This window comes from Macrosteles quadrilineatus, unplaced genomic scaffold, assembly GCF_028750875.1.
Source record: "Macrosteles quadrilineatus isolate MER2022 unplaced genomic scaffold, UCM_ALF_1.0 Scaffold_7__1_contigs__length_78375512, whole genome shotgun sequence".
NCBI classification, from domain to species: Eukaryota; Metazoa; Arthropoda; class Insecta; order Hemiptera; family Cicadellidae; genus Macrosteles; species Macrosteles quadrilineatus.
The window spans coordinates 32161483-32186831 of NW_026542600.1; the positions used below are offsets into that span (position 1 = coordinate 32161483).

The 25349-nt window shown below is 34.7% G+C and overlaps 1 protein-coding gene across 1 annotated transcript; it reads right to left on the reverse strand.

Annotated features, from left to right (window-relative positions):
• Positions 1 to 17470: 17470 nt before the first annotated feature.
• On the reverse strand, positions 17471 to 24817 carry LOC128998615 (uncharacterized). The gene is made up of 2 exons (XM_054424829.1): positions 22970 to 24817; positions 17471 to 17570 (listed from the first exon to the last, which is right to left on the reverse strand). The coding sequence occupies exon 1, from the start codon at positions 24750 to 24752 to the stop codon at positions 23025 to 23027; it is 1728 nt and encodes a 575-aa protein (XP_054280804.1). The 5' UTR covers positions 24753 to 24817; the 3' UTR covers positions 17471 to 17570; positions 22970 to 23024.
• Positions 24818 to 25349: the final 532 nt, after the last annotated feature.

The following is a 25349-nucleotide window of genomic DNA, read 5'->3' on the forward strand; positions in this document are numbered from 1 at the left end:
CTTATTTGGGGAAACCGGAGAGATGGATCGTGTTATAACTCTAAAAGTTCCCAGAGAAAAAGTTTCAGTCTGGCGGCTCGTCCCTGTGATACAGGTGGTTGGAGAGGTAAATAAAAAACAGGATATCCACTAATCTTAATGATAGCACTCTAAATGGACCCAGTAGATTTAGGCCCGGTCGAAACCGTAACAGGACAACTTTTACTGAATCAATTTAAAAGTACCGATAACGTCATAAAATCTGTGTAGCCATCACGATCATCTTTACTGCCCTGTCATAGTTGCATCAATGAGTAAATTTCTCTTTTGTCTTGTCCTTTACTTCTGATCATCTGAGCAAAAATTTTCAGGGGAGTGTTAAAATTGCCTCTCTTTAAAACCACGCCAGGTGCAGTCATAGAATAAAAAGAATCATCCATAAACCGGTTAGGCAATTATTAATTCTTCAGCCCACTTTACTTTTTAAAATATGTACCCTATTAGGCATTAGCTCTGCTTGAAATATGATTTAAATATATAGATACCTTCTATCACATGATTTCGTAAACTCTAAACTTTCGATGATGCTTAAGACATCATTATATCATTATAAAAATAAATAATTAACCTAGGCAAATAAAGAAAAGTCTCACTTGCTCTATGATTGTAGAAGGTACAATCATAGGAAGGAAGGTATTAGGATTGGGAAGGGCTATCTATATTCCTCGATATCCCGAAGTTCTTTTCTGATTTTAAAGGTATAATTTTAACACCAGGGCATTTCCCAGACAACGCTAGACAATGCAATGATTTTGGTTAAAATTCGGCTTTGACCAAGCTAGGTGCTCTATAGCACCTTATTATATTATATTATATTATTATATTATATTATATTATAGCGGCTCTATCCCACTTGAAAACGATTGAGTAACGTACTATTATGGTCTTGAATGAGTTGAGTTTTGATAAAATTAATGTCGTCATTTGGTGGTTCTTTTTTGTATTATTTTCTGAAGTGTTGGTAGCTTGTGGCGATTATACAACATGAAGTTAAATATTTACTTTAGATACGTTTTGTACAGTACTTGCCTTATATGTGTGAAAGCCACAGACCAAGATATTGAAGTAAGAAATATCAATTTACTGTTGATAAAATATTTTAGAAAATACTTATACATTTTCAAAAAATAAAAAACATAAACCTAATGTGAACAATGCTAGTAGCTTTATGATAAAATTCACCCTGATTAAATAGTTTATTTTTAATGTTATTGTAACCTTTAAATAATTTAAAACTAAATACAGTCATATTTAAACGTGAACCTTTTAGACAATGGTTTAATAAATAGTCCTGAGTGAAGAAACAGCTGATCTACGTCATTAACGAGGCGAAAGGCATCCAACATTAATCGTCTACACTATTTATATTTGGGTTAAAATACATTTAGGTAAATTCATAAAATGTATCGTAAGCGAAGTAGAGTAAAATAAAACTATTTTGTGTCACTTTAACAAAGATATTTTAAAATTAACTATTACGCGTCCTTTAAATTAATTTATAGGTGAATACCCTTATAAGCGTATATTCCCTATGAGTAACGTTCCAAAGGAAATCATACACCAACTACTGCAGTAATGTTACAGTATCAATAATTTAACATAGGATATATGTATTGCACGTCATATTATAGGATCCCATGTTGAAGATGATATCCAAACGGACCAAACCACAAAATCATTCTGTAAGTCACTAAATGATGTTTTGATAACCATCCTCTAAACGACGTTACCTTTTCCACAGGCATAACCGATTGTTTTGGTGGTAAGTCATCGTCTATTGGCTAACTCGCCCACAGGAACCGACAATCATAATCAGCTGACTAGTGACAAGGTGCAATACTTCAACCGTAACCACAGAAGCAAGAGTAAATATACATTGGCCGGAGGTTGTTTTTACCTTCTTGGTTACTTTCGCTGCAAGTACAGTAAAAGATTAGCATGTATACTCACAGAAATGTGCATGGGCACAGTACAGGTGTAAATGTATCATCAAACTTTGTTATTTTATTATTTCCAAGAAAATGTTTTCTTAGGGATGTTAGGTGGGCTTCGCTAACAAGACCTACAGATTCTTATCTCAGAACATCGCTATGCAATGTTCGCTAACTGCAAATCCTTCTAAGTAAATATTACCTTATAAGCCTATCAATGGTGTTATTTGACTAAGAAAAGTTTCTAAAAACAATTGTTTCAACAGTTTATATACACAATTTAGTTTTGTTATATAAATCAATCAAGATGCATTACGGTTGTTCGTTGGCGTTTGGTATTCTTACGGTTGCGCTATTGGTTTTTATTAATAAACATTGTATATCTGAATCATATTTGAATATGAATAAGTATTAAAAGTTATGTCTGGGGTTTAAAGTGCAATAAAACTAAGGAAACACCAATATAAATACAACGTTTAAACCCGTATAAGCCCCAATTACAACACCCTATGAATATAATTAAAGCTTGTTAGACACAACTATTTAAAAATCAACCAAAATAATTTCTTTCATCTTCAAAATGTTTATGGAAAATAATAACATTAAAGTTAGGATGATACTTAAAATTTTTTCATAAAACTCATCCATCTACCGTATATAAAACATTAAGGAAATTCCAAAAGTCAGAAAAATTTAACTATAAAGGGTAACACTTTTTATACAGTGTATAAGTTAAATTAAATATGAAAACAAATCTGTATTTTTAAAACCGAAATAGATAGAAATATTCTGTTTATGCCATTGACTGTTAACAAAAGTTTCGCAATCGTTTACATAAAAAATATTTTAAACCCCCCTAACAGGGTTGGGGGTAGGGATAACTTTTTTAAAACAGCAGTTGAGTGACCCCTCATTTTGAAGTGTTTGTAAAGAGAAGTACAATGTTGCAATCCCGAGGTAGTTGTATCACCTCTATCCAAAATGATCGGTATTCCAAAAAATGTGATTTTTGTGAAAAAGCACCAATTTCATAAATATGGAAACAAGTCTGTATTTGTTGGATCGAAATAGATATGAATATTTTGTTTGTGGCATTGATTGTTAGCAAAGGTTTCCGGGATTTGTTACATCAAAAATATTTTTAATCCCCCTAATAGGGTTGGTAGGGGGTGACTTATATTTCCAAATAGTAACCCCTATTCAGTGACCCCTCATTTTGAAGGGATTTCAAAAGAAATGCAATAATGCAAACCCGATGTAGATATCTAACCCCTATCCAAAATGGCAGGTATTCCAAATTTTGAATAGGTGGATAGGGTGCTTTTTCACATAAATCAAATTTTGGAATGCCTGCCATTTTGGCAAGGGATGATATATCTACCTCGGGTTTGCGTCATTGTATTTCTATTGACAACTCCTTCAAAATTAAGGGTAATTCAACAGGGGTTGCTATATGAAAAAAAAAATGCTACAAACAGGATATTTCTATCTATTTCGGTTTAATAAATACGCACTGTATTTAAAACATATTTATTAATATGTATAATTCAAACAGAAAGTAGTATGGATAATACCCCTTTATTAGAAGCAAGCTATCCTCAAACGTGAGAAATGTCTTGTTTGTTTTTGTTTTTAGATATACTGGAATCCCACCTACCAATAGAATACCTTATTATATGTACTTTGACAATTTGACAAACAAATACTGTTCGTTCGTATTTTAAAATTCAGAATAAATTATTTCAATTTTTAGTAAATTATATATAATCACACATAAGGGGCACTCGATGGTCTCTAAATACTGTATGTATCCATTCCTTTCGTCTAAGATTATTCCGTTTAATCCAGACAGCTTGGAATCCCAATTAAACCGGATTAATGTAGGATCACTACATTATGGTATGGATCTTGATTTGAAACATGTCTCATAACGTATGAGAAATTGAGCAGAGAAATCCTATATAAGCAGAGAAATCCTATATACCTGTCGGAGCGTAAGAAAGATTATGCCGGCCCCCAATCTCACACAATCTATCGCCAGATAGAAATCGCTTACGGTTTTATAAACCAAGTCCACAGTTAGTCTCACACCGCAGAACATCGCTACAAAGAGCCTGAACTGATTCCTCAACAAGTGTTGGGGTTGGAAGGAACAAATCGTTGTTATTCAAATAACACTGTGGTAAATGTAAAAGAGTCTCTGGTACAATTCACATAATTTGTGACTCTTTGTGGTATGTTTGAATAATTTACGAAATTATATGAGATTAAATAAAGTAAATGAATGTAGGTTTCTTGGTGTAGATAATAAACGTTAATTCAAATGGGGAGAAATATTTTTTAGAACAAAATCCAAGTTGGTTGTAAAACGATTTGTGGTTCGTCAATCGCCTGGGCCTCCTCAATACCTGATCTTTATGGATGGTGTTGGATCAATTTTTTAGTCGATATTTTAAACATATAGCTAACTGTAATGAACCACTATAATGCATGGTTTTGCAGAACCTTGCATCGAACTAGATAGCATCAAAATGTCGATGGATGCAGATGTACGAAGTTAACCTAGATATTCTAGTTAATAATCTACTAGATCCTAGATTGTGCCGGATGAATGGGATAATTTCACTGCCCGAGGATAGTGCTAGTTCTGTGGATAGCAGATTTTTAGGTATATCTACTACTTCAATGGACGATATTGGGATGGTTATGGTATCTGTAAGAAGAGTAATACAATTTTGGGGCTTAAGTGTCTAAAAAAATTGCCTAACAAAGTTCCATCACTTCCTTACAAAGTGTTTAATGCTAAATAAAAGTCATATGTGGCTGGTAAACAACCCGTTCTAGACCTCAATGATTCTCTGACTTAGTAGTCCTTTAAATATTAAGTAATGTCGCGTACATATTTTTTCTTGTTGCTATGCTCACCTGCATATTTTCTTTCTAAATCTCCGTTTCCCAGGTCTGTGGTAGTCTTGGATTTATCATCCATGCATTGGTGACCGATCTTATCTCTTCTATCAATATTGACTTGTCCACAGGGATCACCGCAAAGACTGTCTATATGGCAGACAGTTAAGGTATATTCAAAATATATATACCAAATGATAATCTAGAAAGCTTTGGTCAAGTTATCTGTGTAAATACTATAGAACGTAAACAGACAGCACAGATAGAATATCTTATAAATATTTCACTTGGATATTTAAGATATCTATGGATTATCAATATCCAGAAATTTATATTTGTTAGATATTGTGAAGAAGTTTCAATGTCACTAATTTCAACTTTCAACAGATATTAGATTTATATATTTATAATATTTTAAAAACTTCTAAAACTGAATACTACACGGATATCTGCTGACAGATCACAAAAAAAATAATAAAGAAAATTCGAGCCGAAGCTAAAAATCCTTATCCAGCTCTCTCATACAAGTTGATTATGTTTTGCCTGAGTTGTGTACTTGAGCTATCCATCTCTGCTTATAAAAGACCATAGTTCACTGGATTAGTCTTAGTTTAGAGACTGCTCCGGGTCCACTTATATTTCCAAGTTGTTATTTATACTCTTAATAAAGTTACGGTCAAGGGGAGATTCTTAGATGATATACGTTCCCCCAAAGAGGACATTCAGGCAATATGGATTACTCAAATATGCTAACCGAGCATCCAAACAAAGAAGATCGAACAACAACGATTGCAAGCGTACTTAGGTAACACTGTCAATTTCTACGTACATGGAATAGCTTCCTCGGACCCAGGTGCTGTAGGTATTCTTACCAGGAGGTTTCGTCCTGGAGTCGCATTTAGTTCCCCAGACATGTTCTTGGCCAGGATAATTCTGCATAGTTAGCGTTAGTTAGGACCTAAGGACCTGAGGAGAGCTAGACAGCCATTGATGAGCCATAACGAGCAATTGCTGCAACAAGAATGAATCGTAAAGAGCCAAAATACACGAGTAATGATACGTTTGGAAATAGTTCACCGTTGCACTTACAGCGAAACAACAACCACTTGTCCTTGTTAAGATGGGAAGGTGGAATTAAACAAGCGATTCCTATACCAGCGCTGTTCACTTAACGGAAATTTGTAAATGTTTATACTTCGGTTCTTATATTCATACATCATTGGTGTTCAGTAATTTTATAAATTCAGTTTCATAATTCAAACCTTTTACCTAGGCATAGAGATTTCGTGTCGTACTTCGAGCATACTGTATACTGTAATGTAAACAGTGGAGAATTAGTTTCAACAAGCCTCCATGAAAAACCTTTTGTCCCCACGAAAAATTAGCAGGTTGACCCCTTTTAAAAGTTATAAAGTGTTAGAACCGGGTCATTCATTTTGAAACACCCGGTATTTTGCTAGAATAAACAAAAGTAGAGAAAAATATATTTTGTTCAATAATAATGCACGGCCCACTGTTCCTAGTGAGTAATGGAATTGAACTGAGTCTTACAATTGGGAACAACTATTCAAAAGTCAAGATATTTTGTTTCAATAAGTAATGACACATCCAGGCAAAGTGAATGTCTTGCCTTCCCTCGAAGGGGGGGGGGGGTTGCAAATTAGGCCACGGAATGTAAACTAGCCTTAATGAGATATTCACTTAATTATAGCCATGCCATACCAAGTATTTCCATTGTCCACTGTATAATTCAGCGATTAATGGTGTTACAAAGTATCATTCTTATTCTTTATCTAAATTTGAGGCATTTTAAACGATACCTTAACTTTATTTGGTATGCAGCTCAGACTTGCTTAGTATAATTATGTTGGATCCACTACGTACATTTCTAAGAAACCCATCATGAACTGAGCAAGAAATACAAGCTGCTCCAAACTGTTTAAATAATGATATCTTACATCTGAATCTAAAGGTCTGGTTTTCACCCATTGTGCCACGCAAAAAGAGAATCCTTCAAAAACATTGATAACTGAATCAGGATTGGGATGTGGATGTATTGAGCCGGTCGGGTTCGTTTGAAAGATTAAAAGACCTCAGCCACAACTGGGTAGTTGCAAACAATTATTGCGAATACACTAGCTTACGGTTAGGTTGCTGCGAATACAGTGAACTGTACAGTATATAATAAACACATAGATTAAATAAACTAGGCTGAAGTCGAAGAAGACATAAGCCTCAGTTCGGTGGTTCGGTTCTCTGGACTGAAACATCACGAAACTTGACTAACTGAACAGTGACTTTTTGTTATGTTGTTGCTAATAAATAATTTAAGATTTATTTAGTTTGATGTTAATAATTTAATTTGAAATAGGATTAGGCTGATTTAATTCAAATCATCCACCCGTGGTTTATATAATGAATTTGTTATACATTTTATATATTTAATGTATACAGTACTGTAATTAATTACAATATAAATGCTGCTAGCCGTTTGTTGCCTACGAGTCGCCTGTGATAGCCGGATGCAATATGCAAGCAGTAGCTACTGTATATTGTATGTAGTTTGGTAATGAAAGTGAAGGCGCTGAAAGTCTGCAAAGAGGTGGACTACTCTCTTTCATAGGGAATTTAATTCGATCCTGTGAGTGGTTAATGTATACTGTTAGCTATTAAGGATCACGAGTCATAATATATAGGAAAACATAGTACTAGTATTCAAATGTTAAGAAAAGTAAGGCGAAATGATTCCAAAATACCTATTGACAAAAAATTTTGCATTTGGATTCTGAATTATATTGAGCAGTTTGAACTAATTATAAATAATTTTGAATTCATCTGATCTGGTGATCTACAGTTTTTCAGTTTCATAGTGTTCAATTAAATGTTTAATGATAAGTGTTCATTCGTTCTTCGACGAACAAATTATTGGGTATCAGCTTTTTACAAATATAGAACTTAAATGATAATCGAAAAGGTAAAGTTAACTGGTCTATATATAGCACACCTGTTAATCAATCGTTGTAGATATCTTTAAGAACACGAAACCACGTACATTCAACTAAAGACATGACAATTCGATCAATTGTGGTGGTGCAAGCACGGCCTCTTGTTAAATCTAGCCCTACGTGTGTTTTGTGTTCGTTTTTGATTTCAAGATTATGATGAATCTTACAAGAGGATGAACCTGATGATGTAGCAGTTGCCATAAAACATGTAGTTAACCAAGGACAAACTACGATATTGTAAAGTAACTCAATACCTTAATTAATTTTTTGTTTCGAAAATTGCCTGTTAGTAAGATATCAACAATTTTGTTTTGTAGTATTTAAAATTTATATCCATAAAAATACTAAAGATATGTTCATGGCATTTGGTAAACGATTTTTACAGTTGCAATAAACAATTTTATAAACAATATTTATTTGTTTTGAAATTACAGCCAATTTAATTTTCAAACTTCCATTACTACAAATGGCAAATTCTATGAAACATGTCAAGGACACTTTAATTTAGCATTTTAAATTTCCTATCGAACGACAACAATAGTATACATATTGAACAACAAATAGTTGGATAATCACAATATTTAGTTGTAAAAGAGGTGCTTAAAGAGGTGCATCAGGCTAGCGTATCCTTATTTAACAATTAAAAATTGTAATTATTCATTTGTTATTTAATTTAGCTTACTTATAGATTTTTCTTTAATATTTGTGTAAGTTTAAATACATGTTTCAACCCCTTCTTTTTAATATACAGTATCTACAATGCAGTTTGAGTTAGTATTTTATATATGTAGGAGTAGGGTTGTAATGGTTGTATCGATTGCTGACCAGGTTAAGCCACAACTGACGGTCATTGTGAAGATTGCTGACCAGGTTAAGCCACAACTGACGGTCATTGTGAAGATTGCTGACCAGGTTAAGCCACAACTGACGGTCATTGTGAAGATTGCTGACCAGGTTAAGCCACAACTGACGGTCATTGTGAAGATTGCTGACCAGGTTAAGCCACAACTGACGGTCATTGTGAAGATTGCTGACCAGGTTAAGCCACAACTGACGGTCATTGTGAAGATTGCTGACCAGGTTAAGCCACAACTGACGGTCATTGTGAAGATTGCTGACCAGGTTAAGCCACAACTGACGGTCATTGTGAAGATTGCTGACCAGGTTAAGCCCCAACTGACGGTCATTGTGAAGATTGCTGAGAAATATTGTTTATTTGTACCATTTTGAAAATCGTATGGAAAGTAGTGAAGAAACGAATCATTGCAGCTCGAGAGTAAAATTAATTGACTTTAAAACTATAATAAGGCATATGTATTTAGTTCTAATTTACTGAATGTTATTGCTTTTTCCAAAATTGGTTAGCTATGTCTACTGAAATTAAACATCACAAAATTACAAAATCACACAACAATTAATTACAGCATTTGTATAGAGAAATTACAGCAAAATACAGCGAACCTAGTTATAAAAAAATCATAAGAGTAAAATCACCAACACGGGTTTCGATGATACATAATAGGTTACCTCCAAAAACATAAATACAAAATACCCCCGTCGCAGCAAACCTGCAGACTAATCGAATTTCATTTACTGATCTGGATTTCCACTAAAATAGTCCACTTAATATTGTCAGATTTATTTACTATTTAAATAACATCAATGTTAATGAGTAATTAGGTTTGCTGCTACAGGGAAAATAGTGGTATGTTTTATTTCAATATAAATAGCTTAGTAAAAAATAATCAAATTTACCAAATTTAATTAAAATATGTCCATCAACAACCAAACCACAACAGTTAATTTATTATCCACACCAATGCGACATGCGAATTTTGAATTAATTTGAATTCATTTATTTTTCCCCGGGTCAATTTACATCATAGATTAAGAAACGTGTTCCGTGGCTAATGCACATCAAGCATTTGTAGGGGCATCAAAGCAAAATCTAAGAAGATTTCTTTCTATTGATATGGTTTTCATCAGTTTTGTTCAGTATTAAAAAGAAGAAAGTTTAAACTAATAAACTCATTTTACATGTGTAATTATACAGGGTGAATTGTAAATTTCCCCCCTCCTACTTTTTCTTTCCCCCCCTATGCATATATATGTAGTATATGGAGAAAGTATTGTTTTCGTCAAAATTTTCGAGTTTGAGTTTTCAGTGGATATATCCATCTTGGATCCCCCTGAGCCCAAAAAAGTGGCTTTCGAAGTGATGTCTGTGTGAGTCCGTGTGTCTTGGTGTGTGTGATGGTGTGTGTAAATGTGTACAGAATTACAGATCACACCTGTTGACCGAAGTTTTATGAAATTTGGTATGCAGGTACTAATCTATGGTATCAACAGGTGTTATTCTGTTTTTTCGAAATTTTAATTTTTAATGGTAATTTTCCTAAAACCCATAAAATAACGGAATATCTGATTGTCCCAAAAATGGCCCGAAAGATTTGATCAAAATGTCGTATGTTATAGTCCTTTAAATTCTGAACAAAATGGCATATATCTCATTTCCGTAAAAATTATGGTTCCATTGTTATTGTAACGTATGTTATTTTCTCGTATAATAACCCATAAAATAACAAAAATCGGATTTTAGGAAATAAGCAGGTTTTGATTAAAATTAATGTCCTTATAATTCTAAACAAGAAAGTGAAACCCCTATTGCTGTAACAATTTCGGTTCAAAATTTATTGCAACTTTTGTGATTTTCCCTATAAAATATCATAGTTACTCCCACCTTACCAATACAATAAAGGTTGTTGACATGCTTATGGGAGGAAGTATGTGTCAGATTTGCTGATACAGTTTATTTTCTACATTTCTTAAAATATCAATCAATGTTGGTCAACAAGAGGTTATGGGATCCGAGTTAGAAAGTGTAAGCAAGTGTGTGAGTAGTGTGTGGTAGTGGGTCATAGAACAAAAGAAATCCAACTGCGCAGTAAAATATTGAACAACAAAAAATGTACGACTTATATGTTGTATTATAATGTTATGTTATGTTTTATGTAAAAATACATTGAAAAACAAAATCTAAAAAAATACATTAATTTATTTACTATGGTAGCTATATAGCTCGCAGCTTTTACCTAAAACTTGAACGGTCGAATTAAACAGCATCTTAAATAACAAGCCTCCCTTAAAATCTTGTTAAAATGACCGAATCATCCTCATTTATTGAGGAAACCAATTCTGCTTGAACCAAGAGATATCCCCCTAACCATTTGAATCTATTTCCACAAAATATAATACTGTTTCATCAATTCCACTTCCATCTCTCCGTGGCATATAATTTAAATCAATCAGCTGAGCTCTAGTGTTGATGATTCACGACACAAGCCCAAGGTCAGCAATATCAATCAGCTGTGTCCTGCTACCGCAGTCAAGATAGAGGAGCAAGCACTGGTCCTGATATCCCTTATTGCTGTGGGGCCCAGGTACAAACCAATACAACACCACAGACGTCCGTCCACAGGAGTATTCAGGAGTTCGTTTAAGTTCAAATAATGCGGCATTGTATTTTACTTCTCAGTAAAGGCATTTAATTGGACCGATTTACTTTTTGGTTTTGAGGTCCCTAGAGGTCAAAAACACCATCCGTTCAGATTCAGTTCTGTTTTGCTACAACTTAAGTCTAAAACTAAAGTGCTAAAACTTACAATGTCATTTTAAATAAATAATAAAACATATGTTATTTCAATAAATCACCAAAGAAAAAGGTAGGCATAGATTATTTATTGTATCTTCTCCCCACTTAGTTGGTCTTGGCTTAGTAATACCTTTGACTATTAATACAACAACTGTATCCAATAGTCAATGGTAATACCTAGATAAAATTGTTTATAACTAAGGAACTTAGACTCATGATTTATAACCGCTCTTGAGGTTTTGCTGACCAACTGTTCTTAAATTTGCCTATTTTGTTCAATTTGATACCTTTTCTCCTAAGTTTATTTGGATCCTTATAGTGAATTTTACCATAAAGGGAATAAGCTATTACTGTAGGTATCATGGTAAGACCTAGACCCAGGACTGATTTAATTTTAGCGAATTTCCCATATAGGAAATAAGCTATTACCGTAGGTCTCATGGTAAGACCTAGACCCGGGACCAATATACTTTTTCGTTTTGAGGTCCCCAGAGGCCAAAAACACCATCCGTTCAAATTCATATATATATATGTCCGTTAGCGCAATAACTCGAGCAAAAATGGTCCGATTTTTAAGAAATTTGGTACAAACGTGTAAACCTACGTTTATTCGAACGAGTTCGCGAACCAGCATGATCGGACCATGGGAACGGGGGTTTATGGGGTAAAAATAGGGTTTTCCCATTTTTGACACTATAAACAAAATATTTTTCAATCACTTTTCAAACCATTTTGTAGAGCTTAAAAAAAAACAAATAATTTAGTATGTATAAGCGTTATTATGCGCCTAATGGTTACGGAGAATATTCCAAAAAATTATAATTTTAAAATTCCCTTGTTGTTCTTATGGAGAATAAGTCAACTGTTGTAGTTTGCTTGTTTATAAACATATTTTGATCAAATTTTGAAAATACATTCATTTCTTACTAAACTACAGCATTAACATTTTACAACAAAAAAAACACTTTTTTACCCTCCCTGTTGCAGCAAACCTAAGTACTCATTAAACTAATTCTATTTAATTAGGGAATAAATGTGAAATTTTTAAGGATAAATTTGAGTGCAAATCCAATGACGCAAATGGAAATTAGCTAATTCTGCAGGTTTGCTGTGATGGGGGTATTTTAAATATATAATCGTCCCGGGACTTTTATGAATATTACGTATCTGTTAGCACGATAACTCGAGCAAAAATAATCCGAATTTGATTAAATTTGGCACAAACGTGTAAACCTACATTAGTTCGAACGAATTCGGGAACCAGCATGATCGGACATACGGAGCGGGCATTTATGGGGTGAAATTGGTTTTCCCCATTTTGAATCTAAAAACATAAAACTTTCAAATTTATTTCCAAATCATTTTAATGGAGCTTAAAAAAACAAGTCATATAGTCATATATAGTACATTATAAAGTGTAATAGATATTAGTATATTTAATATATTATATTATAGTATATAGTATATTAAAGCATTGTTACCAAAAAACGCTAATGGTTACAAAAAAACTGTAAATTTTAAATTCCTACGTTATTCTTGTGTAGAATCAGTAAACTGTTTTAGTTTGTTTGTTTATGAACATATTTTGATTACAATTGGAAAAATATATACAGTAATTATTTAAGCTATTAACATTTCACTAAAAACACTTTTTTACCCTCCCTGTTGCAGCAAACCTAAGTACTCGTTAAACTAATGCCATTTAAATAGGGGCGATTTTTAAGAAGATATTTTAGTACAAATCCAATCAGGAAAATGGAAATTCACTTCGTCTACAGGTTGCATGCGGCCGGGGTATTTTTTATTTATCGTGGGACATTGATGTCAGTTTTGGATACTTCATTATTGTTAGAAGGGAAGTGTCCAATAGAGAAAACGTTGAGTAACAACCTTGACAGAGTCGGCGAAGGAATGTGCGAATCGCATTAACCATCGTTATAGTCTGTTTCAGACCTGTGTTGTGTTTACAGTTCCCGAGAGTTAAACAGAGCAATGTGTGTGTGAGCAATGTGTGTACAATGTTCTCTTAATAGTCATCACAATCGCTCAATCGTGTTTCTTGAATCAAATTGAAATTCATAAAAAAAAATAATCTTGTGTAAGCATAATTCATAGCAGCAAGCATCACTCATTGAACCGATGTTATTTATTTTATAAAGGGTTATCTACTTATTTATTTATTCATGCCAACGGCTTAGGATACAATAAATAATATAACAATGAATAAAGTTAACAAAGAATGTAAATATAACAATAATAAATATAACAAAGAACAAATACAACAATATAGTTATTTGTGTAACTAGTGGTGAAAGTGGCACTTTGCTGCACACGAGAGCAATGTTTACGCACGAGCCGCAGGCGAGTGCGGAATGATCTCGAGTGCAGCAAAGGCCTTTTTCACTCGTGTTACACATTATATTTTTCCTACAGTCACCCGACAAAGTTGGCTTCCTTGTACTGTTTATAGTACAGAAAGCTGCTAATTGCTGCATATTTATACTTTGCCGTACGGTTTATACTTTGCCGTACGGTTTATACTTTGCCGCACATCAGGATTCCAACGAAACAACACAAAACAGCGTGGTTCTATTATGCACGTAATCCGTGTACGCTTGGAAATAGGTTGGCAACACTTAAAGATAATAATACTATGAGCAGCTGATTGACTATTATAACTACGATTTAACCTGTCATTTCGTGTTTATAGTTTCGGTATTTCTGAACTAACTGCACTTTTCTTTTAAACGTTTTTAAAACATTCCTACGATCTTAATAAACAAGAAAATACCTTTAAAGCATTTTTTTTAGGCGCGGAAACCACTTGAAATTACAAAAACATACGGAACTATATTCTCAAAACGCGGAGCACATTTCTTGCCGAGGAAAAATAGCGGAGTGATACGGACCGCGGGTACTACTTTCTCTAGGCACCATTTGTGTTGCCAGCTGAACCTAAAAACGTGTTGTAAAGTGTTTGAAAGACTATTATTTATATGCTTTATAGTGACTGTAGGAAAAATATAATGTGTAACACGAGTGAAAAAGGCCTTTGCTGCACTCGAGATCATTCCGCACTCGCCTGCGGCTCGTGCGTAAACATTGCTCTCGTGTGCAGCAAAGTGCCACTTTCACCACTAGTTACACAAATAACTATTTTTCCTACAGTCACTATAAAGCATATAAATAATTAGTCTTTCAAACACTATACAACACGTTTTTAGGTTCAGCTGGCAACACAAATGGTGCCCTAGAGAAAGTAGTACCCGCGGTCCGTATCACTCCGCTATTTTTCCTCGGCAAGAAATATGCTCCGCGTTTTGAGAATATAGTTCCGTATGTTTTTGTAATTTGAAGTAGTTTCCGTTCCTTAAAAAAATGCTTTAAAGGTATTTTCTTGTTTGTTAAGATCGTAGGAATATTTTAAAAACGTTTAAAAGAAAAGTCCAGAAAGTTCAGAAATACCGATACTATATACACGAAATGACAGGTTAAATCGTAGTTATAATGTCAATCAGCTGCTCATAGTATTATTATTTTTAAAGTGTTGCCAACCTATTTCCAAGCGTACACGGATTACGTGCATAATAGAACCACGCTGTTTTGTGTTGTTTCGTTGGAATCCTGATGTGCGGCAAAGTATAAACCGTACGGCAAAGTATAAACCGTACGGCAAAGTATAAATATGCAGCAATTAGCAGCTTTCTGTACTATAAACAGTACAAGGAAGCCAACTTTGTCAGGTGACTGTAGGAAAAATCAATTTCACAAAGTTTATTTGAACAATGCTCACTGATTAGTATATTAACTTGCTTGGAATAATTGTGAATTTCCTTTTATTGTGAACTTTTTGGATAAAAACTCAAAGCTACTACTGGAAATTTACTTAGCCAGCAGGTTTGCTGCCACTAGAGTTATAATATTAATGATACACTGTACGAATTTATGCAATATAGTATGTTTTCTGTTTCAATATTTAACATTCAAAATTAGCCGCAAGTCATCATGTTTTGCAAGCTAATCTTCATCGTGGTATTCTAAATACCAAACGTATACATATAATTTAGATGAATATTAACCATTTACCTAATGGAAAATGAAAACTGTTTTGTATTTCATACTTCTCAGGATACAACTGCCTTTTGATTTGAAGTGAGTGAAATGTTGTGTATAAACAAAGCGTGTGCCTATGTTATTTGATAAAGGTAAATACCTTTATTTATCTTTAGGTTAGTAAATACTAACCTTTAAGATAAGGTTAACAAAGTTTCAGTAACCCACGTTTCTGTACTACTACTCTGACTAAGAAAGCAAACTAAAAGCGCCGCTAAATTAAATATTTTACCAAATAAATACAGAGTGATTCTAAATTGTTGTTACAATTTTGAAACTCGAAAAACCATACAACCTATCATCACGAGCTGAGGATCAATTAAGAGGAGATTCTAAAGTTTTGTTTTATACCACTTTGGTAAACATAGTTGCAAAATTAGCCTCTACAGACGTTTTTAGATTTTAACTATGATTTTAAATTAATTACACACTTTTACCTCTTTAAATTTAAAAACTTCATACGCTACGTTGAACTGTCAAAAGTTTTACGTAATACTGCTATGGTTCAATTAGTTCTATAATTTACTGTTCAGTCATTGTTGTCCGCCTTTATCGTAAGCTGCGAGGAACCTTCAAAAATAAAAACGTGTTCTGTGTTTTATAGTTTAGGACGACTTCAACCATCGAATGGAAGTGAGCTGCCATAGAGCACAAAGAGCATTAGTTTTTGGCCATAATCTTGTTCAATTTTTTTTTATTAAATCACCTTTTATTGTGTACATACTTTTTACGCCACGAGTTTCATAGATTTTAAATTGCATGATCAATTTAAAACCTTAGTTAAAATTAAATAAAGTCTGTAGATGCTAATTTTACTACTATGATACCAAAAGAGTGTCGAACTAAACTTTAGAAGCTCCTCTTTCAATTGGTTTTCACCCCTTGACGATAGATTGCATATTTTAATTCGTTTGATTCAAACGTGCAACAATAATTTAGAATCACACTGTATTTATGCTGGGCTGGTTTTATATTAAATGTAAAAACGTTAAAACAGCAGTTCTTCTAAACGATGTATTACACGGATATTGTATGACATGACAAAAAATCAGTTGTTAAACAGTTCATATCCCGTCGCTGCAAGCAAACGTTATCACAATGATCTATGAACCCACGCGCACTTTGAGCTCACTTACGTCCATACTGGTTTCAGCAAGATTGTCCTGGATCATGAAATGGTCGGGGGCTTGTCCAAATTAAATATATCGCTAGCGAAAGTCATACATGTATACCAATTATGTTCTTGTGAAATGTATGTAGTTCTGAAAATAGTCCATGCTATGAATAGGACAAGCTATAGAATTCCAATGAACTTATAACTTTCTGTCTTAAATAATGATTTAGAATTACAAATGCTCATTTATTGTGATCCTATGGTCGAACTATATCCAAAGCACACTTTTGAATTAATTAAATTCTGAATGATTCAGTTACTGTAATCTCTTAGATATGTAAACTAATCTTTTAAACAACTGTATCAAGGAATCTCATAACTCATACTGAGAAATTGTATAAACCACTTGTTGAAATGAGTGGATTTGTTGGTAATAAAGGAAACGGTTTGTAACTAAACAACAGTTTATTCAAAATTTTACGTAACTTAGTTTGATATATCATAAAGTATATGCGATTCATTATTTTGGGAATAATATATTTGCTTCCGTCCTAGAATTATTTGTGATATTTTATTGCGTGTGTTTAGAAAATAGTACAACTTCATCAACACTCACTGTAAACTGTTAGGAACTGATATCCTTTATATTTTGTATTCTATTAAATGTCTCTTGATAGGTACCCATTTTGGCAGTTTTAATAAAAACCCGTTTAAAATAGAACAAAAATAATTTATTAAAAAACTCTACGTCATTACAATTTACTTAGTGTCGTCTTTCAGGTCCCATCCAGCGTTGGGCATGAGCATAACTGAAACAGAGAGAACATCAAGTCAGTAATTTGCAACACAATTAGAGATTAAACAGGGTAGAACTATCTTTAGTCTTTCGTAACACAAAAAGTGTTTGCATTAAAGTAGAACCAAATGTGCAGATTCATATGGTTATTTTAATAAACGTAGGAACAATAACGACTTACCCAAGGTCAGGGTTGAGGAAAAGGTCAATGAAAACTTAATCAATGCTACGTGAATCTCCCATCGACAAAATATTGTTTTCCTGTAAGATTATAACTTGTCATGTCTGAACTCTTTATAATATTCCAATTTTACGTCTGATTCAACAAACTTTTAATAATGGTTTTAATAAAGCTGTAATCAATCACCAGTTTACACAACATTAACACTAACTTAAATTAATTAAGTAAATAAAAAATTTAATGTGATGCAAAGTTATTTTGTAAATAATATATTTTTGCTTGCGTCCTAAGAGTAAAAACATCAATTTGTATTATCCTTACTGATGCCTGTACCGATCGAAACATCCGATTCTTAAGTTTGATTTTTTAGAAAGGATATTTTAGATTAGGAAGTGTCAATAAGGTTTTATTTAAACATACGTGAGTTGAAACCATATTGTACTTGGTAGCATTAATCATTACGATTACAGTATCTTACAATTACTCACTGTTCACGGTTACTCAACTCGTCATTATATTAGTTAATGAGAGAGATACTCAAACAAAACTCAACAAACAAAGTTAAAGATAGACAACAGAGAGATTTGGAAACTAAACAGGCAGTTATCATGGACTCAAATAATATCTGAACTTGACCTAGCTTGTAGCCATCTTGGATTCATCAAGGTTGATATTGACAAATCTTTAACCTCTGACGTTCGCTCGTAGTAAATACAAATATTCTTCTTAGCCAACAGGTTGAATATTTTTTTTAAGAGAGAGGAGGGAAAATGCTTTTACGCACACAGGTAGCCAGCCTGTAGTGTGAGACTCCTGAATCTTGAATAATTCCTGAACAGGTTGTATAATAATTGGACGACTGCTTAAAGAATATATAAGCCTGGGATATTGGGGTAGTTGTATTTGTTTGTTAAAGTGCAATATTATGTTGTGGTCTGGGCATGCTCAAGGAAGAGTTGCAAAAAAAAAACAGTTGTTTGTCATCTACAAATCTTAATCAATAAAACAAAACTTTTTGTGTCAGTTTATATTTTTTGAGCTAATTGTTGATAATTTGTAAAACTTTAATTCGTGTAATTTGAATTAACATGTCCTAAGTAGGATGAAGAATTTATAACTACAACATATTCTCAAATATTGTTCCCAAACAATGTTGTTACAAGGTATAATATGAACAACGATTTTAATTGATTTAACATGATTTTTTAGTAAAAACTAATAATTAATTTCGAGTAGGCCTACATACTGTTTTGCTATTACTTTTGAATTGGATCAAGTTTACCTCAATCACTCTCTGGATTTAGCATTAGGTCAAACATTTTTATTTCACTATTATCTTTGATTACTGTAAATAGTCTTCTTGTTCAAAAATCTATGCTCTGATGTTGCCTAAATGTTTCCCTTTATTTTAGGGTGTAAAGTGTCTTTACTGGTTAGTTATAATACTCGGAAGCAAGCAATAATTGGAAATGCACAGTAAATTAAGTTAATAAGTTTGAGAAATTATACAAAAATAAATAGTAAACAACAAATTGCACTCTGCATAACTTGCTTTAAAATGATCTCCAGGTGACAATAAACCTATAAGAGAATGTGTTTTAATCCATAGTTCCACGTTCACAGTTAACAATAAAATATATATAAAATTTAACACACCCTATATCCCAGCTAAAACGTTGTTAAAGCTATATTACTGCAAACTTGCATAACACAATATAAACGCCTGATTTTATACAATATAGTATATTTATGTTTTTGGTAGAAATTAACTGAGATAATAACAGAAACCCTCATTTACAATGCTTTTGATTATAAACCAACCATCAAAGAAATTCTTTGTTTATGCGTTAAAACGAACAGTCAGACCCATTGCCTTAACTGATACAAAAAAAATAGTTTCACGACTTTTCGGTTTTAGATCTCAGACTCCGATGGCATTCCTAGATTTCTAGTTGAAATCAATCTTTTATAATTAGTTGTTTATTTCAAGAAACTGTGCCTATAATATTAACTACCTGAAGAGGAAACTTGGAAATTATTCGGCTAATGGGCAAGGATAAAGGATATGAGTAAGTTGGTAACATTGTTGAAAGTTGTACCTAAGGTCATGCTTGCAAGACGACGGATGATTGCCTAATGAGAGTCTACTACGTCATTTATACTGTGTGACAATCCTCATACTTCAACCCACATTATAGTGGAACAGCGGATGTGACGACTTTGCAACTACAGTATATATTACAAGAATATAGCCCCCAGACTCAACCAACAAAAATATACCAAGTTTGGAGTTGAAACTTAAAAGTAATCATAGCTTGAAAGGGTGATTTACATTGAAAATTTATACATTGGTGTGTGTGAAGTGCGACAAAATAAAAAAAAAACATAATAACTGCATCGACTGATAAATGTGTACTGACTTAATCTTTATTTTTTGATGGTCAAATGCTATTTTAAATACTGGTATATTAATTCACGATATTAATCCTTTCGTCACCGCCTATAGATATTGGTACAACTCTAGCCTACGTCGAGAACTTTTTGGGTATGTTTACATTATGTAATAATGACCTATCGAGATATTTCTTAATCGCTGATTACAAATACAAACGTATAATAACACTTTCAAAACATTCTTACACTCTGTATGCTTTAAATCTCAATTTCACTATCTGAAAACCTTTTCCTAATTTGTTTATTGATGATTAATGTGGTTAATAGAACTATATTTTAAAAGTGCTAAAGATTTTCAGGGTCATTTCGTGTTTTACAATGAGGATAGTAAAGCTTGGTTAAAGGCTGCGGCTTACTAAATGGACTGGGCTGAGACCATGAGACAACAGTTGTAAATAACTGAAACGAGCATATTAATAGTATTTAAATTTAAATTAGTTCGTTCCTTATTATGTCTACTCAATTCTATAACATGTTGGGTTGGTCTTAATGGTTTCTGTTATTTCACCCTCATACAGTCGGACCTCGTTAGTAAGAACTTCGGTAAAACTAATTCCTTGATAAGACGATTTGTTTTAATCCCCTTGAAAAACACCTCTATACAACGTAGTAATCAGGTTGAAATCTTCATAAGACGAACCTGTGACATGGGATAGGACTGATTGACCTCTATACAACGAATATTCTTAGCACAAAACCTCTACAAGACGAATGCGACCTCTATAAGACTAACTTATCATGATCTTAACCTCGATAACCTAACCTAACCTAGACTACATTTCAAAACAAACAGAAGCTTGTCTCAACATAAAACCCCCACCCATCCCTCTTCCTTCATCAGTTCGTTCTTCGTGATGTTTCAATACAGAGAGCTGAAACCCTACTGGACTGAGGCTGTAGGACTTAGTCCTCTTCAGCCAAGTCCATCAGTTATTGTCTCAGAGCGAGGAGAAACCTCATACGACGAATAACGGCAGTATTAAACCTCGATAAAACGAACCACTTTATTAATAACACTTCCATAAATGATTTTTCCCCTACCCCTTGACATTTCATTCTCTTATAGAGACTCGACTGTATTTCGAATAGAAATATTCAGAAAATAACCCAACAACAATGAAATTACAGGCTGATAATTTTTTAACCACAATAATATCTTGCCTTCGAAATTTAGGAAAATTGGCCACTTCATCTTGACGCTCTCTCTTGGCATCTCAATAATTAATGCTTATTTTTAACCTTGGGGATTAAATCTATGTCTAAAAATAATATAAATCAATTTAGGAACAGCAAATTTCCCTTCATTTTGATCTCAATTAGGTCAACAATCAAAAACCATTGTCAGTATGTTCAGTACGTTCATACTACAATTTTCAAATTGTTGTATGGACTTCTTCTATTAAAAGAGTTTTTTGTAATATTTGTTTTCATATACGTTTCCCATGGTAAAAAATAAAATTTGAAAACCAATAGCATGAAGTGGAATGGTTTACGCTTTAAATTTGTACTTGATTACTCCAGACATCTCTTTGTTTCACAGTTTGATTTTGATTAAATGCTGTAACATAATGGGTAGAATAATATGTATTGATTAATTTTTAATCTTAAATTTTCCCGTAAAATAGCCCTTTTCTCTAGTTAATATAAATGCGAACAAAAGCTTCCAAATAACCAAATTACTATTAATTATTATAAATTGCAAAAAAATACTTTTTCATGAAGCAAATGAATAAAAACTTGCCTGCCTTTTCAACAATGAATTTTAACTACTGTATTAAATTGCTAGGCCTATACATTTTCAATATTGATTTGTTAAATATTTCTCAAAAGTAATACACAATTTCTGGTCAAATATTTTCTTATAAAGCTCACAGTGTTAAGACAAGTTCAGCGGATCCAAAAAATGTTCTGCTAGATTATAATATCATGTATAGCCGTTGTTTGTTTTCTCAGATACAATATGTAACCAAACAAGCTATACATCTAATTATTATAGTTATCATTAATTTTCACTTCCACGATATAAAGAGTTTTATATTTCAGTAATTTAATATCTTTATTCCTAATACTTTAAAAAAGTATAAACTATGTAAATGGGATCAGCAAGCTATTATAATACGATGTTGAGAAACAACACTATTTTCGTTGTTGTTGATAAGTTATAGCGAATTTATGAAATATAAAATAAAATGGGTCGAGTCTGTTGTTATCACATAGATATTTAGCCACATTCCTCACGACTGTTTAGTTTATTTTTATTTCTACGTGATCTGATACGCACAGTTTACTTTATAATAAAGTAATATAGTATTCTGACTATATAGCAATAATACTACTCCTTACATTGGAGGGAATTACAATATATTAGTTCCATATGATTAGTAAATACTAAATGTAAATGTTGAATACATAAATGCAATTTGAATATTAAATCACCGTCTTCTAATATTTCTTTTTAACAAAGTTCTAAACCTGTTTGTCATCGCTTCACGCTTATTTTCCTGAGCAAGGTCAAGTAGGCTAATCAACTGTCAAGAGAGACAATCATTGCCAAAATCGACAATTGGTTTTTGTATATTTAGTTTGTTGGCCTAGGGTTGTCCAACTTTATTACAAACTTTTTTTAGTTAATAAATAGATTTGTATACCGTCAGTTTAAGGGACACGACATGTTTATTTGTTTACAGTTGTAATTGTGTGAAATAAAGGGATTTTGAATGTTGAATTTTTACAACTGGGGATAATCATGAAGAGAGTGTAGAACTGCATATACTCACAAAGTTTAATATCACAATGACGTCCCAGCAGAGACGTGAGAGGGTTGTGAGCTCGTCAAGATGAAGGAGCGGGGGTGGATGTACTCGTAGCGTTGACTGTGGTGGTGTTGAACACGGGGATGACCGGGGGATGGTACGATATGAGGGTCAGGTTGGCCGCATCATACACATCCTGGTGGTTGCTGTACTCGTCTATCTTGGATATCGTCGTGTTGAGAGTGGCGAAGGTACTGACAGGTGCACTGGGGGCTCTACACATCTTAATCACCACACAAGGCTTGTATCCGGTACGCTTGAACGGACACGGCTCCGTGGTGCACTTGTCCACCACCTCCACTGCGGGGAGACACATCTCGACCCAGGAGCAATTGACCTTCTCACAAACCGTCGTGTTGACCACGGCCGCCGCTGTTGTAGTGGTGAGGTCCAACGTGGTGGTCTCTGGCACAGTTGTCGTGGTGGCTTCCTCGGTCTTGTTGGCTGTTTTAGTCTCGTTGCTGGACACGTTCCTGCAGACAGTTATACTTTCTGTCATCACTGCGGACACTGTAGGTGTGACGAGATGGCCGTTGGACGATACTGTAGCGTTCTCACCCTCCAGACACAAAGTCACTGTTCCACCATGCATCGTCTCCACGGACGACACATTGGTCCTGGTCAACACCTTGACTGCGGTGCACGCCTCCGCTGTACACGCCATTGTCGTCACCCTGACCGTGTCGTACTGGAAGTGGTCGGTCGTGCACGGCGTGACGGTCATGTTATTCAGTAGAAACACAGATGTGGAGGAGTTGTCCAAAGAAGTATTCGATGACTTGATGAAGGTATCGAGCACGCGATGGTTGTAGCTGTGTCCGTGGCCACCGAATCCTCCGTATCCTCCGCCGAAGCCTCCGAAAGGAATCGGAATAGGAATAGGTATCGGGATCGGCAATCCTCCGAATCGGCTCTTCTTTTGATATCCGTATTGACCCGGGTAACCACCCCCTCCGAAGTATCCAGGGTTGTTGCTGTAGCCGAAGTTGTTGGGGCTGTAGTACGGGTTACCGCTGTAGCCTCCACCTCCAAAGGGACTTCCTCCGTAAGAGTTACCTTGATAGGTGTTAGGATGATATCCTCCTCCGAAATTAGACCCTCCTGCGGGGAAGCCTCCTGGGTACGGCGAGTTTCCGTAGCCCGGATACGATCCGTAGTTAGGACTACCGTGTTGGGTCTGGTGAGGGAAACCGTTACCAAACGGTTGCTGCGGGTAGTGCTGGCCATTCGGTGTGTATTGCGGCGGAGCGTTCACTGGGCGGCCGGGGTAGGCTGGAGGATGGTCATTACCCCCGAAGTGTGTACCCGAGTGTGTTCCAGGGTACGCAGGAGGAGGTCCCACCGGGCCCGGGGGGGCACTGGGGTTGTAAGGGTTCTGTCTGTTGGGAGTTGGGGAATTAATTTTGTCGAACCCTATTTGATGACCGCCTTGCTGACCCGGAGTACCGAATCTCTCGAACCCTACAGGGCCAGTGGTCTGGGGAGGGTGAGGGGCAGAATTACCGAAAGGGTTGCCACGGTTATGAGTCGTCCCACTGCCACTACGCTCCGCGTTGAGGAAGGTTCCACTGGAGCCGCTGCCGTGGTTGCTGGTGTGTGATGGTGGCGGTGGCGGTGGAGGTGAAGGGATGCGATGTTTGCTGGACGACGATCCTCCACGACGACCACCTCCACCGAACCCGAACCTCTTACCATCCACTAGCACTAAAACACACATGCACACACACACGCACCATGATGTCTTCATCTCTCGCTGTCACTGTACTGGTACTGATACTGATGGCTACTGGCTACTGACTGAGGTTGAGGTTCCCCCGCCCCGCCACTAACCTTGGACCGCCCGCATCGCACGGTCCGCCGCACTCTGCACTGCCTACGTCATCGCTCTCTGATGATTTCTCTGTTGACTTAACAGCAACTCTCTCTTCTGTCACGAGCGTCGTCTAACAACATGGTTCATTACAACATGTCGCTAAGGGCTATTGTCGTTTTAGTGCATTATTGGAGTTTAAATTATTATACGTTATAGGGTTTTCTCTGAACTGTGGCTGTATCATTTGCAATTACAGAACATAATTTTATCCCACGAAATAATATGCACATAAGCGATTATCGATTGATTTTAAACCTCTTTGCTTTCACTGTAACTTTTGAAAAGTCCTTTATAAAACCACGAATACTAGAAAAATACCGGTATGGATCATAAACATAAGCAAATGACGTTTTTGGCCAGAAAGTAAACAAAACCCCTATACTAATAGGCCTAGCATTAATTAACATATGGTTTTGTTTAGCCTACTTTCGGGCCAAAAACCTCATTTTGTTTTATGTTTATGATCCATAC